The 18,057-nt window shown below is 36.9% G+C and overlaps 1 protein-coding gene across 1 annotated transcript in view; it reads left to right on the forward strand.

The window, feature by feature from the left end:
• Positions 1–18,057, forward strand: part of LOC120539348 (serine protease HTRA1B-like) — a 159,476-nt gene that overhangs the window by 134,275 nt on the left and 7,144 nt on the right. Inside the window, exons 6-8 of the mRNA XM_039769342.1 lie at positions 1,445–1,559; positions 1,917–1,974; positions 8,674–8,769. Coding sequence (XP_039625276.1) covers positions 1,445–1,559; positions 1,917–1,974; positions 8,674–8,769 — 269 coding nt within the window. The remainder of the gene's footprint in view (positions 1–1,444; positions 1,560–1,916; positions 1,975–8,673; positions 8,770–18,057) is intronic.

An 18,057-nucleotide genomic window follows, 5' to 3' on the forward strand; every position in this document is an offset into this window, starting at 1 on the left:
TTTAGCAGCCGCTCTTAATCTTGGCATTTTACAAAATCAGGCCATTATGCATACTGCAAATTGAGTGACTAGAAAAAGAAAGCTAACAAGCAATAGAGACTCACAAAGTGCAGTACCACAGTTACACTGCGTTAAAGTGCTGTTAGAATTTACCACTTTTGTTGTCTCACTTTTCCACTTTGTTCTGCTCATGTGTCAGTCTTATTAGAAAAAAAAGCAATTCATATTTTTTGCAAAATTAAAAAGCTAGCTAAATGTTCTGGGCTAGATTAACCCTTAACCAAAATAAGCACATGCTTAGAGCACCACAGAAATTTTCCATTTCCGAATTTATCAAGGTCCATATGGTGTAAAATTGCAAATGGTGCAGCCAAACCAGGATCCACAAAAAGGCGCTCCCACGTTAAATTAAAAAAAAAGCATACATATATACATTATACAATAATAAAAACAATAAAATTGTAAAATAGAGGTTAACGATATATAGTAATCTTGGGAATGCAACAAAATTAGCATCTGGTAAGTGCCACACAATACACTGAGGCTCACATGATTGTTCTTGTCTTGGTTATGTCGGGTGTAACGTTCAGTCATCCACTGAGAGTGAGTACAACTCATATAAATAGGGGTACCAAAATCTTCTGTGTCTCTAAAAGTCTTAATCCTGCCCTGAATATAATTCTCCAAACATAATACAACAAAAATTCAATAGCTAGCTGACTAGTTTTTAAAGTATTTTTTTCATTTTATGCAGTTGGGTGCGTTGTGAGGTCAGTGAGCTACAAAAGAATGTAATATCAATCCAGTAGAATGAAAATTGGCCCAAAATTAGTAAATCAAACATTCAGTAGGTAGCCCCAGGTTTTGTAATAATGTAATATTTATACCAAGAAGTATTTATTTGCAACTTTCAAAGACTTACAGAGTTTACCACTGAAAAGCCGGCAGGTTTGATTGGATTGCCATCAACTGCAATGCTTTGTAAAGTCCATTGAAACAGTGCCTACTGTAAAAGGAAGCAATATGAATTATCTACTGGTGAATTAAATGAAGATGAAGCATTTGTAACAAAACAGATTTCGCTTTTGATAAAGTGATCTGTTTTTCCTATATTTGATATAGTGACCTATTTTTCATATATTTGATATAGGGATCTATTTTTTATGTACAGTATTGTGGTGTCTGTAATTTGTTAATCACCCAAAGTCATTTCAGACTTTCCACATGAATTTTTACAGCATGAATTCATGTTAAACTCTACTTTACCTGAATGTACTGTGTTTTTACTGAAATCTGTCTATTGGTGTGAGCTGTATTGTTTTGAAAGATTATGTAAAGTTCTTTTTTTGGAAGGTACTAATACAATTTGGTAAATGAAATAACAATGAAATAAGATATATTGCTATGTCTTATTATAATTAAATAAATTGATTTAAATCAATAGGATGGGGAAGTGATTGGAATCAACACTTTGAAGGTGACAGCTGGGATTTCCTTTGCCATTCCATCTGATAAAATTAGGCAGTTTCTTGCGGAATCGCATGACCGACAAGCAAAAGGTAAGAATAGATTTTTTTTATCCTTCCAAAAGTGTAGACTTTGAATTTTTGTGTTGTGAGAATTTGATGATCCTTTGTTGAAATCACTTCTACACTGTGCCAACTAAATAAATGGAAAATGATGGAATTAAAATAATAATCACTCGGTCTCATTGAGTGGTATTAGTAAGGTCTTGGGAACATTCTTCTAAAAGCTCTTTTATAATTTAAGCCATTTTTTCTGCATGATTTAATGGTATCCTTAAATAGTATTTGTTTTCATATGGTGCACTTAAAGATAAAGCTGGTTGCAAATATTTAAAAAATCTTTCATAATTAGTTTATTTTGTTTTTCATATTTTTATTTATTTTCTCTAGGGAAAGTGGTTACTAAGAAGAAGTATATTGGTGTAAGAATGATGTCATTGACTCCTATGTAAGTAAGCTTGCTTATAGTAAACTGAAATATGAATATTTTGGATTAAATTTAATCTGACTTGCATTATGTGAGTTCAATATATTGATATAGCAGAGAAAAAGAACAATGTCCAGCATGAATATGTTGTTATTGTTGACAGCCTGTCATCTGTCATCAGTTTAGTTGAGAAAAGTCTCACTAGTGAAAGAAAGAAAGAAAGAAAGAAAGAAAGAAAGAAAGAAAGAAAGACATTGGAAGTGGGAGGAAGAATTAATTAACTATAGTTCTGGGAAAAAAGGTGACTTTGGAAATCAAGATGAAAGACTTCTGTTCAGGAAGGCCTAGTGAGGATTTGTTTTATCATTTTTGCACAGGAAGGCGATCCTAAATTGTCCCTAGTGTGTGCATGTGTGTGTGTGTGTGTGCCCTGTGGTGGGCTGGCGCCCTGCCCGGGGTTTGTTTCCTGCCTTGCACCTTGTGTTGGTTGGGATTGGCTCCAGTAGACCCCCGTGACCCTGTAATTAGGATGTAGCGGGTTGAATAATGGATGGATGGATGGATGTACAGGAAAAGGTTAACAAATAGTGGAGCAAATGATACTTTGTGAAAATAAAAACAGATTAGCAATTTTACTTATTGGCAATACAAATGTAGGCCTGATTCATATGGCTGCCCTTCCTGGAGAGTATGACTCAAACCCCTAAACTTGTTAAACATCACTCTCCTCTATCGAAATACTTGCTGAAGTAGCTAAGGCAGCAAATTGATGCATGGATATCAAAAACCACTTTTCTATTACTCAGCACACATTACCAATCAAAGGCCTGTAAAAAAAATAAAATATATATATACAGTACCAACATTTCTAAATGATAGCATATGTGTTGTGGTTTCTGGATTTCAAATAATTGGCTGGGATTGTTGCTAGTAAGTAAGGGTTTTGATGTGTCAGCCCCTGTTCATCTTGCAGGCTTGCGGTAGCAAATCTAATTGGGATCATAATCTGGCCTTGACTGTGGCTGATACCTGGAGAAAAAGGTTCTTACTTACAATACATGTCATCTCGGTCAGCAAGCATATGGAAGAATTGTGTGCAGCTGTCAAAAACTCATTCTGTCAAAACAAATCACTAATCATATCCACAATGAGGCTGCATCTTTAACTTGTCAGTGTCTCATTTCTTGGCTCAAATTGTAATACATCTGTCATTTAAATATCAGGAGTCAAGATCCTTTGTGATAAGCCAAGAGCACAGCTGTAATTGGTGAGGCATGACTTATACTGTATAGTTTTTGCATTGTTTCTAGTATTGCAAGAAGGTCATTTTTACAGAAATCTGAAAATAAAATGTAGATTGATGACTTTTAATGTTCATAAATGGTACTGTGCACTTTTTCCATGCTCGAGTTCACCCATGCTGCACCTTAGGTCTTCCTGATGGAATAACAGTTCACTTGTTTTAGCCAACTGTAGCATACTGTATTACTGTAGGTGTTTTCATTTACTAATGAATCTGAGTGTCATTACCAGAGGCAAAGTGTCTCTTGAGTTGCCTATCACCAACCTGAAAGAAACAAACTCAGATTGCTGGACTTTAACTCATTATACTTGTGATGGGTAATGCAAAGTGTTCTTCACAGCTGTATGATGAAATGTGTGTGTATTTTGATAAAGCGATTGAATTGGCTTAATTCAATTTTTCACTAATGATTTATTTAAAGCCAATATTAAGTCAAGTGAGTTTTGGTATCCCAACACAATATTTAAAAAAATTTGAGTCTCTGAGTTGATCGTTAATGGTGATCTGTCTCATAAAACAAAATCACCTTAGATAAAGTTTTCAGCTCTTCTTTGTTATCAGAACTGTTCTTCTTTCAGTAGAGAAAGTTCACACTTTTTTACATATTGGTATGCATACAGTATTTTAATGCTTACCAGTCCCTGTGTCAATACTCCCAGTCATTTTGTACACGTTTTTAAACCTTTTATAAATATCATTTTTCACATTATTTCTTTAGTCATTTTCTCTCATGGTGACAGGAGCAGAGACTTGGCAGCCTCAGATTTCAAGACTGCAAATAAGAAACAGATTGGTAGAGTGGAATCCCAGAAGTCATAGCCCAACCGTAACTGAATTCAGACTCTCATACCATACCATACCATATTTATTTGTTGAGCGCTTAAAAACACAGCATTACAACTGACCAAAGCGCTGTACAGTTACAACAAGCAGGACTAAAAGCAAAATATTAAAAATAAACATTAAGAGAGAATTAAAACAGAGATACTAAAAACAGGTCAAGGGACCAAATAAAATAGAGAAAATAGCAAAAGGCAAGTGGAAAATGAAACAGGTTAAGAATTAAAAGCCAATGTGAAGAAGTGCGTTTTAGGCGAGATTTGAAGGTGGCGACTGAAGCGGCTTGCCAAACCACTAAGGGCAGGGAGTTCCAGAGCCTGGGTGCACAGACGGAGAAAGCCCTCTCATCACAAGCTTTAAAACGTGCCTTGGGAACGGTTAGGAGCAGCTGATCTGCGGATCTAAGAACACGAGGGGGATTGTGACAATGGAGCAAGACACTCAAATAGGCGGGGGCTAGACCGTTTAATGCCTTATAGGTTAGGAGGAGAATCTTAAAATCGATTCTGAAGCTAACCGGCAGCCAGTGTAGGGTTTTCAAAATCGGTGAAATGTGTTGGATTCTGCTACTTCCAGTTAGAAGCCTTGCAGCCGCATTTTGAGCCAGTTGGAGTCTAGAAAGCGTGGCTTTACTGATACCAAAAAGGCAGGAATTAGAGTAGTCAAGCCGGGACGTAATGAATGCATGGATTACTGATTCCAGGAGGTGGTTAGAAAGAATAGGCTTGAGTTTGGCGATTCGCCTTAGATGGAAAAAGCAGGATTTTACTGTGCTGTTGACTTGAGCATCCATTTTCAGGAATGTATCCATTTTGATTCCAAGATTGGAGACAGACGAAGTTACTGGAATGGGAAGAGAAACGAGGCCAAGGGGTGGAGCCTGTTTGAAGTCGGGACTAAAACAATGACCTCGGTTTTGAATCGTTCAGGTGAAGGAAGTTTACAGCCAGCCAGTCCTTAATGTCAGATAGGCAGTCGAGGAGAGGTTTGGTGGAGTCAGTTGGCTTGAGGGAGAAATAAATTTGGCAGTCGTCAGCATATAGGTGATATGAAATTGCATGTTTTCTAAAAATTGCACCTAAAGGCAGGATGTAGATTGAAAAAGTAGTGGCCCTAAAATGGAACCCTGGGGGACCCCACATGGGAGTGGGACTGATTCAGACGAAAAATCGTCTAGCATGACTCTGAGAGTCCTGCTGCAGAAATATGACCTGAACCAGTCGAGGGCTAAGCCAGATACACCAGCCCAGGATTCGAGTCGGAGATCATGATGTCGTGGTCGATTGTGTCGAAAGCAGCAGATAAGTCGAGAAGAACCATAACCACGTGGAGTCCTGAGTCCAATGCCAAAAGGACGTCATTTAGGACACGTAAATGTGCGGTTTCTGTGCTGTGTTGGGGCCTAAAGCCTGACTGAAAAAGATCCATTACCTGATGGTCCTGTAGGTGATGAGTTAATTGCTCATAAACTACCTTTTCTAGTATTTTTGACAAGAAAGGTAGTTTGGAGATTGGACGAAGATTGGAAAGAACGGCAGGGTCAAGATCAGGTTTTTTCACAATTGGATGTACAACTGCGTGTTTGAAAGCATGAGGAACTATAGCCGAGGATAGACTACTAGTTATGATCTTTAGGACATCATATCGAATCACAGGAAACACATCTTTCAGCAGTCTGGACGGCACCACATCGTCCGGAGAGCCGAAGGCTTCATTGAGGCAACGATTTTTTCCAGATGGGGGAGCGAAATAGGTTCAAAGCTGGTGAGGGAACCGTGCGCAGGAGCGGCTAAATCAACAGAGCCAGAAGAAGAAATGGAGATCTGGGATCTAATGTTCGTGACCTTATCCAGAAAAAACGTGAGGATCCGATTACAAAGAGCAGTGGAGGCAGCAGGGAAAACAGTTACGGCTGGAGAGAGGACAGCATTTAGTGTTTTGTATAAGACACGTTGATTGCCAGAGTTTTTTGAGATGATGTCAGCGAAAAAACGGTTCCTTACACCTCTGACCGCTCTCTGGTATTGGGACCACGCGTCTCTCATGCAGTCGAAGGTAACAGTGAGACCATCTTTCCTCCATTTACGTTCTAGCCGATGTTTTGTTTCTACTGTTTTTTTAATATTTGGGAGGTTTATTCCAAACTAGCAAGCTTGTTTTGTCTTCAAGTTTTATTAAACAACAAGAAAAAAAAATGGGATGAGTTGTTTGATAGTTAGCCAAACTTATTAATCACTCAAAGAATGATAGTAAATTTTTATATTTAAAAACAACATATTAGGAATAACAAAAGCAGACTATTCTTTTAGGCACTTATATTTTACTAACTGTGCTATCCATGTAGGATGGGTTGAAATCTAGATAAACAATACAGACCTCAGTGTTAATATTTGCAGTCCACCATGCAATATACAGTATGTATATGTCTGTATGTCATTTGGTAAGGGAGTCATAAAAGCAATTTTAATTTGATGCACCATCTGTTGGAATGACAGATTAATGCATTTTATTACTAAAAATGGTTGTGATGCGCAATCTTTTGGAATGACAGAGACGTAGAAACTGGATGGACACGCAAACAGACACTAATCCTTTTATTAAGGTGAATATTTAGAATAATGGTAATTTAAGAACACACTACTGTGAATTCTTTGGTAATTTACTTTCAAACTAACAGTAGCCAAGATAAAACATCATCTTATACTGCTGTTCAAATTAAAATGAGATCATTAGAGTAGAGCTACATATCTAGATAGATAGATAGATAGATAGACAGATAGACAGATAGATAGATAGATAGATAGATAGATAGATAGATAGATAGATAGATAGATAGATAGATAGATACTTTATTAATCCCAAGGGGGAATTCACATACTCCAGCAGCAGCATACTGATAAAAAACAATATTAAATTAAAGAGTAATAAAAATGCAGCTATAACAGACAATAACTTTGTATAATGTTAACGTTTACCCCCCCTGGTGGAACTAAAGAGTCGCATAGTGTGGGGGAGGAACGATCTCCTCAGTCTGTCAGTGGAGCAGGACAGTGACAGCAGTCTGTCGCTGAAGCTGCTCCTCTGTCTGGAGATGATACTGTTTATTGGATGCAGTAGATTTTCCATGATTGACAGGAGCCTGCTCAGTGCCCATCGCTCTGCCACGGATATCAAACTGTCCAGCTCCGTGCCTATAATAAAGCCTGCCTTCCTCACCAGTTTGTCCAGGCGTGAGACGTCCCTCTTCCTTATGCTGCCTCCCCAGCACACCACCGCGTAGAAGAGAGCACTCATCACAACTGTCTGATAGAACATCTGCACTTGGCCACTTCTTGATAATTCATCCTGGGTTAAAGATTCACCTCATTTATTGCCAAATGGCATGTTTATAAACTGGAATTATTTTAAAGTTTCCAGACCATTCTGGTGTCTCCTTTACATCTTCTAGTCCATGAATGTAGTCAATTCACCCAAAGAGAAGAGGTCATTATTGTTTAGTGAAAAAGAAAATGTTAGATGAATGAAACAGAGTTACCAAAAAGCAAAATTTAAAAAACGACCAGGAGTCAAAGCCATGAGATCAAACATACCTAGTGTCTAAATCAAAAATAAAACTGACACTAACAGTAGTTAATTAAATGGCCATGACCTACTGCCAGTAACAAAAGACATTATTATTTTTAAAATTTGACATTTTTCTTTCAGAATTTATTTACTAAAGAGTTACAATGCCATTCTGTACACGTAACAGTTAACTTGATCAAGGATTTTTAACAATGGCAGTTCAATGTGCTTAAACTAATCATTCAGGTGTTACAGAAAGCAATTCCTTATCAGAAATATTTTTCTTTTTCTTAGTATGGTCATGTTTTAACTCATATTGAAATGGTTTTACATGTAAACATGCCTGGAATTCATAAATTATGCTGGGCATTAATCACCCAAATTACTATAATGAGATATTTGAACAGGTATCTGTTCTTCTCTGCTTGATATCATCTGGTTGCTGAACAGAATAACAGCAGGATTGTGAACAGGCATTTGAAGACGCTCTTGTTTGGTCAAGTTCTGTCTGATATTAGCTGTTAGATTTTGTAACCTAAGAACTGTAACTAAGCTTGCATTTTGTCACTTGTGATTATCAGTTTTGTAGCCTTGTCCTGTAACACTTGTTCCCAAACAGTCCTCAGACAGATGTTTACTTGATGATGTTAACCTCTTTTGTAAGTCAATTTAGATAAATATGCAGAAATTGTACCACTGTGTGCAGAAAAATCACTTGAGAATTTGCTAAAATGAGGGTAAACACTTCCTAGAGCAAAAAATTGTATTTTTATGGTATTCTCCGCTCACCCTCATAACAAAACATATCCTTGGAGAACAGTCAGGCCGAAAAAAATCTTTCTGAGCATCATTTTAATAAACGAAGGGCTTCCAAAATGTAATACTTTCAAAATTTCATAGCAGTTTGACTGTTGTAACTTTTTTTGTGTGAACTGATGAATCATATTCCTTCCTATATAATGAAATGCGAGATATTATAAATGAAATCACACTGACTAACGTTTGTTTGACAGACTTGCCAAGGAGCTGAAGGAACGTCAAAAAGACTTTCCAGATGTCACCTCAGGAGCATACGTGATTGAAGTCATTGCAAAAACACCAGCTGCAGCGTAAGTAGAAAAACAAGGCCCCTTCCACAGTTCACAAGCCTGGGCTTTGTTTGTCTAGAGCCTGTTAGTGAGCTGCTCGGTGTTTATAAACCATGTCACGCTGGAAAGAACTGGAAGCCTCTTTTTAAGCAGAATTGTGGACCACAAAGGCAATTGTAGGGGATGCTGTATGGAGCAAAGAAGTGGTTCTCTTTAAGTTTTTTTTTTTTGGCAGGGAAAGAACTGTTCAAAAAGACACAGAGCTGCTGTGAGAAAAATTAAAACATTTCTGCCCCCAGGCCTTTGTTTTGCCCAGCCACGGAAATGAAAGGATAAGCAATTGAAAGAGCTGTTTATGTAATATTCAGATTTTTCCCTTAGCAGCATTTTTTTTGTTTCCCCAGTTCACAGATGCATGGAATACAAAAACAGAATTATTTATCTGCTGGTTATCTAAACTGAGAAAATGAATCCCCAATACTACAAGCTGCTCAATAAATGCTATGAAGTTTAATATCAAAAAAGTAAATTCTGTCTGTCAAAGAAGCCTACCCTGTAGCCACATTTATTTCGTTTTAGGATTTCATTTAGCTTAAACTCAGAATAAGGTGGCTAATGATACACTGGGTGGTAGTCGTGTCATTAGAGCTCCATGGACCTGGCCTTAGCTTCCAACTTGTCATTAACTGTGTGGTGTTTGCACTTTCCTCTTGTGTCTTAGTGAGTCTATGGTCTGTGGCGTAAGTGTGCTTTGACATGAATTGCCATCATGTGCGGACGTTGTGAATGTCCTTTGCATGTGGTTGCTGGATCGACTGGACAAACAAAGCCACAAACTGATTTTAATTATTTCTATATCCGGATTTGTGGGACCAGATTGATAAAGCCAGTATCTTGACAGCAGCCACAATTGCAAGCCAATGAGTCCAATTTGTAATATGACAGGAACTTGATGTCTTGTTTTCTTTTTAATGCTGGGGTACCCATTTTGTTTCTGTTATTGTAGTGCTATTACATTTAAATATCATTTGTTATACGTCAAGGCAAATTAACATTAAGCGATATCTCAAAATGTATTTTAAGATATCTGGAACTGCAATTAAGATATCTTAAAATATCTGAAAATGCATCCATTTCAAATTATCTTAAATGCATTCTGAGATATCACAAATAGATTTCAAGATGTCTTGAAGTTGTACTCTGTTTATTTTAAAATATCGGAAATGTGATTCAAGGTACAGTATCACAAAATGACTTCCTGTAGAATTGCCTGTTTTCAGTTGAACTTTCTGTCTGGATGTTATTTTTAAGAAATCTGGAAATGTCAAGAAGACATCTTAAAATGTATTTCAGGTATATTCATGTTGACTCATGTTTCAGATATCTAAAATACATTTTTAGATATCTCAAATTCATTTCATGCTATCTTGAAATGTGTCTGTGGTCCATCTCAGTGTCTAGAAATGTGCAGTATTTCAAGGTATCTCAAATACATTTTAAGATATCTTTAAAATGGTATTCAATTATTTAAAGATATCTGAATAGCAATTTTATATATCTACAATACAATTTAAGATATCTCAAATACATTTCAAGGTACCTTAGAACTGACGGGAAGCCCCGTTGAAAGAACGGGAAATTTCATAGTAAGTGATTTCAAGATATCTTGAAATATGTTTTATATATCTTAAAATGCTTGCATTTGAGATACATTGAAATACAGTACACTGTGTTTGAGATATATTGAATTTGGAACACATTTATTTTGAAATATCTGAGAACATATTTTAGATAACTTGATGTGCATTTAATTTATTTATTTGGCCAACTTCTTTATCCAAAGCAAACTTACAACATTTGAGATACAATTGGCCACATTTCTTTTCATTCTCCAACTGGAGCACAGGCAGGCGAAGTGAGTTGCTCATGGCCGCACAGTGTCGGTGGGATTTGAACCCACAACCTCAGGGTTTGAAGTCCAAAGCCTTAACCACTGCACCACATCTCAAAATGTTTTGCAGTTATCTTCAAATATAAACCTATTCTGGTGATATCGCAAAATGACTTTCAGGTATTTAAAAAATTAAATCACATTTAAGATATCTGAAATTCATTTAAGTTGTCTCTAAGTGTTAATTCTGCCTGCCATATGCAATGTCAATTTGAGACACTTGAAATTTATTGCAGATATCTTAAAATGTGTGACCCCAAACCACAGACACAGAAATATAGCACACAAGATATGACAAAAATAAAGGATTTTGTATTCTCACAGGCACCTCTTTACAATCCTCCAGTAATCAGCCACAGAAACAACACAAATAATTTCAGCAGTTCTTCCTCCTCTCTACCTCCCGCTGAGTTCTGCCATCTGCGTACCAACTTTGACTCGTCCATGTGTGGCTCCTTTTTAAGCTGGACCCAGGAATGCTTTTGGTGCCAGGCAGTATCTTCCTGAAAGGTCCTCCTGCGACAGCCCTTCACTGTTGGTACCTAGGGAAACCTGCAGTGCTGCATTTCTTCAAGCCATCTCCCAAGCACCCTGCAGTTGTCTCAACTGGATTTCTGTATAAGGACCACTGCTTCCTGGCATATGGAGGATGGAACAGCTCCATAGTCTTGGCTTCCATTGGTCCATTTATTAAATCATTGCAAAAGTAGTTTCCTGTCCCACCGGCTGCTTTGTCTATGTCGTTGTACTTGCATCCTGTCCAGGTAATGAATTATCCCCTGTTCCAGCCGGGGTGCCCGCTCCCCTACTATAAATGTAAATGAACATCTTTTGAGATATCTGGAAATGTGTTTTGAAAAATAAATTGAATGTAAGGATATTAGACACTCATTTTGAGATATTTATAAATATCAATTTGACTAGCAATGTTAGTTGTATAGACGTTCGCCAGTTAAAGTGTAACCCCAAGGAGACACACTCACACCATGTTACACTGCTATCCCTGTTTCAAATGCATTGATGCTGCTTTTTTGTATAAGTGTGCTTAACTCTTAGGATGATTTTTATTTTTTTCTCACTGTTAAACCTATGACTTATATATTTTATTTGAAGATACTAATATGTGGATGTACCACAATCTGTGCCTGCTAGTGAAAAGTTACAAAAAACTTTCTTGTTAAGCTGAGAAGCTTTTAAATCCTTCATTACAATATTTTAACACAGAGCTTCCGCAATTTGTTACATCATCAGATATTCGTATCAAAGTAATTCCAGTTTTAGCAGTGTGACCAAAGTATGGTTGGCTTTTTATATTTAAGCTGATTGTCTTCACTTCATGAAGAAAATAAACAACAGGGATAAATATACAGCTGCATTTCCAAACCATGTGGATATACAGTACTGTATATCACAGTGGAACCCCTGAAACTAGATGGACAGCAAAAATATACACGGTGCATATAAATTAGTCAGTTCATGTAATGAGGTAAATTATCTAAAAATTAAGGCTTTATTTACTGTTGCAAAAATACAAATCTAATTTTAGACCAGGTCTTCCATTTAGACAGAGAACTGTTGCCTTACACAATTTCCAAACCTTACACAGGCTGCATAGACAATGCCAATGCTTATGAGGCATTATTGGTCCCTCAGTTTTTACATCTTTGTGGGCATCAGTCTGCTGTTAAGAGAGCTTTTCTTAGCCTCTTTGAAATAGAGCGGGTGACACAAACTTCAAAGCCCCCTTACTACCAAGTAAGAGGCTTCGTTGCCTCAGATGACTCTTTATGTCAGTCTGTGGAAAAAGTGTTTCATTCTCCTCTGCGCTTTGAGTTTCATCTTCTGGAAGCCCAATTTCCTTAAAATTAATATGAGTTGTTCCATTCTCTTATTTTTTTTAATGCCGAACATGCACAGACTTGAAAATTAGTTACAGGCAGGGGTCACAGTGCTTGCTAAATATTGTATGTTGAAGTAAGGAGTAAAACATGCTCTGTAACAAACATATTTTCAACATTGCTTTATAACCCTGTGTGGTTTGTATTCTCCTACCGAAGGATAAAATGGGTTAAAGTGTTGGTGTTAAATCAGGAACTTGGAACACGTACAGTAAATGAAATGCAATGACATCACTTGATGGAGATTTTTAATTTATGTGTCCAACCAGATTATTGTTTCCAGTTATTAAAATACATTATTTCAAGTGAGTCAGACAACAATTACTGGCAACATAGGTGAAAGACCTATGGAAATGAAATTAGCAGTAGTTTTTGATTTTCATCAAGCATATTCTGGAGCCGAACACCTCACTGGATTAATGCTTGGTTGAAAAAAAACATTTCTTCAGTCTTGCAGATGAATTCATTTGCCTGCATAGACTGGGTACTGAGGCTTTAAACCTTCCAAAGCCACAAAGTGCAAAATGATAAAGTGCTGCTAGGGCCGTCCTAATGCATGAGCATGCTGGGTAGTTGCCTAGGGGCCCCATGAGCATTGAAACCCCATCCTAATCTATGTATGTTGTGACTTGCTGAGTGGTTGTGTAGGTAGGAGCCCCAGTGCACTGCTTTGTCCAGGTGCCTATAATGCTATTAAGATGGCCCTGAGTGCTGCTGCTCCCTCTAGTGGCTGACTGCACCATTGGCCTGATATCAGAATGTCATCTTTATCTGCACTGGGAAAAGCAACAATTGTACTGGCCTTTCTATTATGTTGCCTCAAGAATATCCCCTTTGATGCCATGAATAACTTTTTGGGTTGATCAGTCTTTGATATACATTAGAAAGATCAAACTCATAAAATACCGTAGGCCATTGTTACTTAGCTTCATATAGTGTATATTTTTAGACCAATTGTGATGTACTCTGGATGGGATAGCAATTGGTTTTTGTACATTAAAAACTAAGAGAATATCTGATGAGAAGAGGCCTTTCTGCCTACTCCAGTTTATCATTTCCTTTCATCTAATGCATCTGAGACATTTCAAATCAAAATCCTGACGGCCAACAGTGCTACTGTCCACCACACTAATGTAATGTAACTTGGTCTGCATACTAATAGTTCTGTGTGTGAGGATGTTTTTTTTTTTGCTTTTGTATGTATTGGGTGCTAGTGGACAAAAATAAAGAACAACCTTTGTTACTCTGATTACTTTTACAACAATATAGCACATTGTACTTCATATACTGTAATAAAATTTTAAAAATTGACCCCAATTCTGAATGCTTTTAGAATATAATAAAAGTTACAAATAAGAGGGGACCATTTAGTTCATCAACCTGATTTGGTTATATTATAGCAAAATTTCCCCAATATCCCACAGGTTTCTATTTCATCGATTTTAAGGATAAGGGCTGTTACATCTTTAATAGGGCTTGCATTCCAAATGCAGAGCAAATGCAGTTATGATTCATTTTTTTTTATTTTAATTAGATATTAAACATACATACATACAAAGTGTTTTGTTCAAACTTGATGGAGAGAATTGAGGTAATTTCAGGCTATCTGGAATTGAAGTCAGAATCTACTCAAACTGTCCTGCCAGGTAACGTAGTTGACGTGGATACCTTGACCATTTATTAAATTGTATCCGGATGATATATTGAGAAGACTTATCTGTCAGCTGCCCAAATTAACTTGTTGGACTGAATGTTCTTCTTTCGTTTGTAAAACTGCTTATGTTGTTATAAAATTTCTAAAAAGCTGTAGTCCTAGTGCTGATGCCAGTGGGCCCCTTCTTTTGACATCACCCAATTCAAAGAACAATCATAGCACCATTATTAACCAATTACTTTCTGTACAGTACTCTGAATCTCCAGTTGGAGGATTTTAGTTAATCTTTTAGGGATTGCCATTTCTGTTTTTCTTTTTTTTACTGGAGTTTTCAGTGAGCTGACTACTATTATTTTTCTTACCATTCTTTGTGAAACAGGATTATTCCTGCACTTACATCAAAGTAACTGATCTTACTTGTTTTAAGAAAGAAAATACTAATAAATATATTTATGCTAAATATATACGTTAAAGAAATGCTGCGTAATAATTGCTTATATTTAAAAACAAAAGAGTAAATGAAAGACAGACAAAACAAGACCAGACAAACTTCTTAACTTTACAAGTGTCTGCATGTGCCTTTCTTCCTCTAATAAACATCCCAGGGCTAGTGAAAGACTAAACATTATGCCCTGAGAAAGAATATCTTTTTTCTACTTAAGCATTTTAAATTCGAAAGATTGAAGTTTACCTGTCACAATTAGTATTAATCTTGTTAGAAAATAACATGAAAAACAATTTTTGGCAGACCTTAAACTAGAAATTATTAATTATCTTTGGATTTTATACAGCAATATAGCATTAACAGGCTTTCAATAAGATATTGTGAGCTGGAGGGCTGATCGCACCCCAAATAGAGACAGACGCCCCTGGGAAAACCACAAACCCTGAAACACTGACTACCACCCTCACATTGTTCCTTATCCTTGCACTATAACGCGTAATACAAGCCTCGCGCGGTACTCCGCCGACTTATAAGCCTTGCGCAGCGCCTGTCAGTTTGGAAATTGATTGTTTGCTTCTATCTCTCTCTGCTCCTAGCGGAACTGTTGTATCTGACTTGTCATGGAGCACGTTTAAGCTCATGTTTTTGCGGTGTCTGAATAAAAATCCTTCTTTTTTTCTACGACCTTCTGTGTCTCTGTGCAAATCTGTGACCCAAGCGTGACAATATCTAATGTTTTTTGGACTGCATTGTGCTTCAGTATACATTTTGCTGATGATGAACTATTTGCCGTCTTCCAGAGCAAAAGCAATGCATCCATTTTGTTGGTTTCAATACCATGAGTTATCTCACAATTTTGAATTTTTTTTGTTGTTCGTGATGCAGATGACCTGTGCACACATCATGTGTGCAGTTTCAGAGGACAGATGCGTTCACATTACAGTTAGGTACAGGTCACTTGTACTATGTGAATGCGAACTGTTAAGATAGGCAAATCCAATCTGAGCAAAAAATCCAAAATAAGCAGGTTAATAATGTGAACCTAGCGTAATTTTTATTTTTTGAAAGTCTCTTCATACATTAATTCCATATGTAAACAAAGCATGTAAACACTGTCACAAAAACGACCATAAGACATTGAGAAGGTTAGGGGTAGTCATCCGTATAATTGTTCCCGGGTGCAAAATCGATTCAAAAGAGTTGTCATGTTTACATAACAGAGTCCAAAACAGAACTGCTTCTCTTGACACAAGATGGCAGCTTTAAAGGCCAGTGGAGGAAGTGATGTCATCATTACCGGAACCGGAAGTGACATCATTGGCTGCCCCAGAGCCTGGCAGGATTTCTCTAGAATGGTCTGCAAAAGATCGAGAGGGAAAATTAGTGCACTTCACCACCCACTGGTCCGGTGTGGAATCACATGTATTTAAGCCCTTTAGTTGTCTCCTAAACACACACATAGGGAGCAATGCAAACTTTTCTAAGTGAGTTTTTGGTTTCAGAAATGTAATATCACCTTCACAAAACTGTATGTGATTTGAAACGTATCCATTCTGCTCATCACTACTGATCAGCATTTCAATTTGAAAGCGTAGTCATGAAGGGTGATGTACACCTGGTTGTATAGTATAGGGTGGTCCAGATCTAATTATGCAATTTTCATTACGCTATAACTTATTACGTTTATTACATAGAAAATCACCCAAAAAATCCCAGACCATCAAGAAGTGTGCGAATTGACGACATGAAGAATCGTCTTAGCGCCAAACTGAAATCATCCCCACATAAATCAAAGTCATCCAGACGATCCGGATCTGCATAATTAGATCTGGACCACCCTGTACCTCATAGGCTAGCATATCAAATACATTTTGAAATATATGCAGGCAATTCACTGACACACCTGAAGCCTAATGTATTGTATAAAACTTGCTTACAGTCAGAAATCTGTGCAAACTATTTCTTACACAAAAGCAATTTTTAAAATACAGACTCGGTGTGGAAATTGGCTTAAAGTTACATAAAGTTTTGACCACCCAGAAATCCTATGCAGAGTGTTTTGGTGTTAGAATTTTGTAGTAATTTAGATATCAGGACATTGAAGTGAACAGACAATCTCATATCATTGCATACTTCAATGATACAGTCGCATTCTGATGCCTGTCCATCCATCACCAAAGAATCACTGAATCCGCGCTAATGAAGGGTGAAATTAAACTTCAAGTCAAGAGATAAGCTGAGGTCAATTTCCAATATTCTCTGAGAGCAAACTTTTGGTTTTTCGCTTTGCTGGGAGAAGTCTTTCCTTTTATATATTTCAAATGAGAAAAAATAAGTCATCCCATCCTTCTATAAGCTGTGATTCCTGTATCACACACCTCCATGTTTTCTCATACTCCATGGACTGGCAATCCTGTGCCCAGCAACAGCCACAACAAACCAGTGACCTCAAGGTACACCACATGGAAAACACAAAATATAAACAAGTGACGAATAAAATTAATTACTAGACAACCCAAGGGCAGAAAAAAAAATAACATAACAAAGGCTCTTAAGAACAAGTGGAATCTGGTAGTTTCTCTTTACATCATTTTAAAATGACAAAAAAAGGAAATAATGTACACGATTTCCCAAAGGTGGATGAATCAACTTTAATTTATGAATTGAATGGGTTAAAGTTGTCATGTAACATTCTTGAAATGTTTCTTTATCTTAGCATAATTATGGCTTGAGTTATGAAGAAAGATTGCAACGAATTACTAATTAAATGTCTTAAACTTCAGCACACTTCTTGATTCCCTTTTATATTTTCCATAGCTTAGATTTGATTTTCCTGCCAGTTTATTTGCTCTGTGCATTCTTTGTCTAATCTGATAAGCTAAAAATATGCAGAGTCTATTTTTACTACTGGCAGCCTTTATCTATTGACTAAACAGAGTCTCACAAAAAAAAAACAAAACCAGCAGTCAATGAGGATGGGGCACATAATTTACAGAATGGCGACTCCTGTAATCTTTATGCCACCATTCAAATTAAACTGTTTAAACATTCACGGACAAAAATAACAAAGGTGATCTACATATCAGCAAATTTTTGTATGCTGTATGTGCTGCGATTTGACCTCCATTATGCCAAAGGATGTCTTCAATATGCTGTATTACATGCAAAAGAACACATTTTGAAACCGCAGACAGTTTTGTCACAGGGTTGGCATTTTTCCCACACAGCTGGGCTGGGCTATTTTTGAACCATTTTTGTGGGAAAAAAGAGCTTAGGTAGGTTTCTCATTTTCCGTAAAGTTTTTGCATTTTATAAGATATTAAAAAAGCTGCAGAATATAAAGTCACCAGATACAAATGCT

Source organism: Polypterus senegalus, chromosome 1 (assembly GCF_016835505.1).
Source record: "Polypterus senegalus isolate Bchr_013 chromosome 1, ASM1683550v1, whole genome shotgun sequence".
NCBI classification, from domain to species: Eukaryota; Metazoa; Chordata; class Cladistia; order Polypteriformes; family Polypteridae; genus Polypterus; species Polypterus senegalus.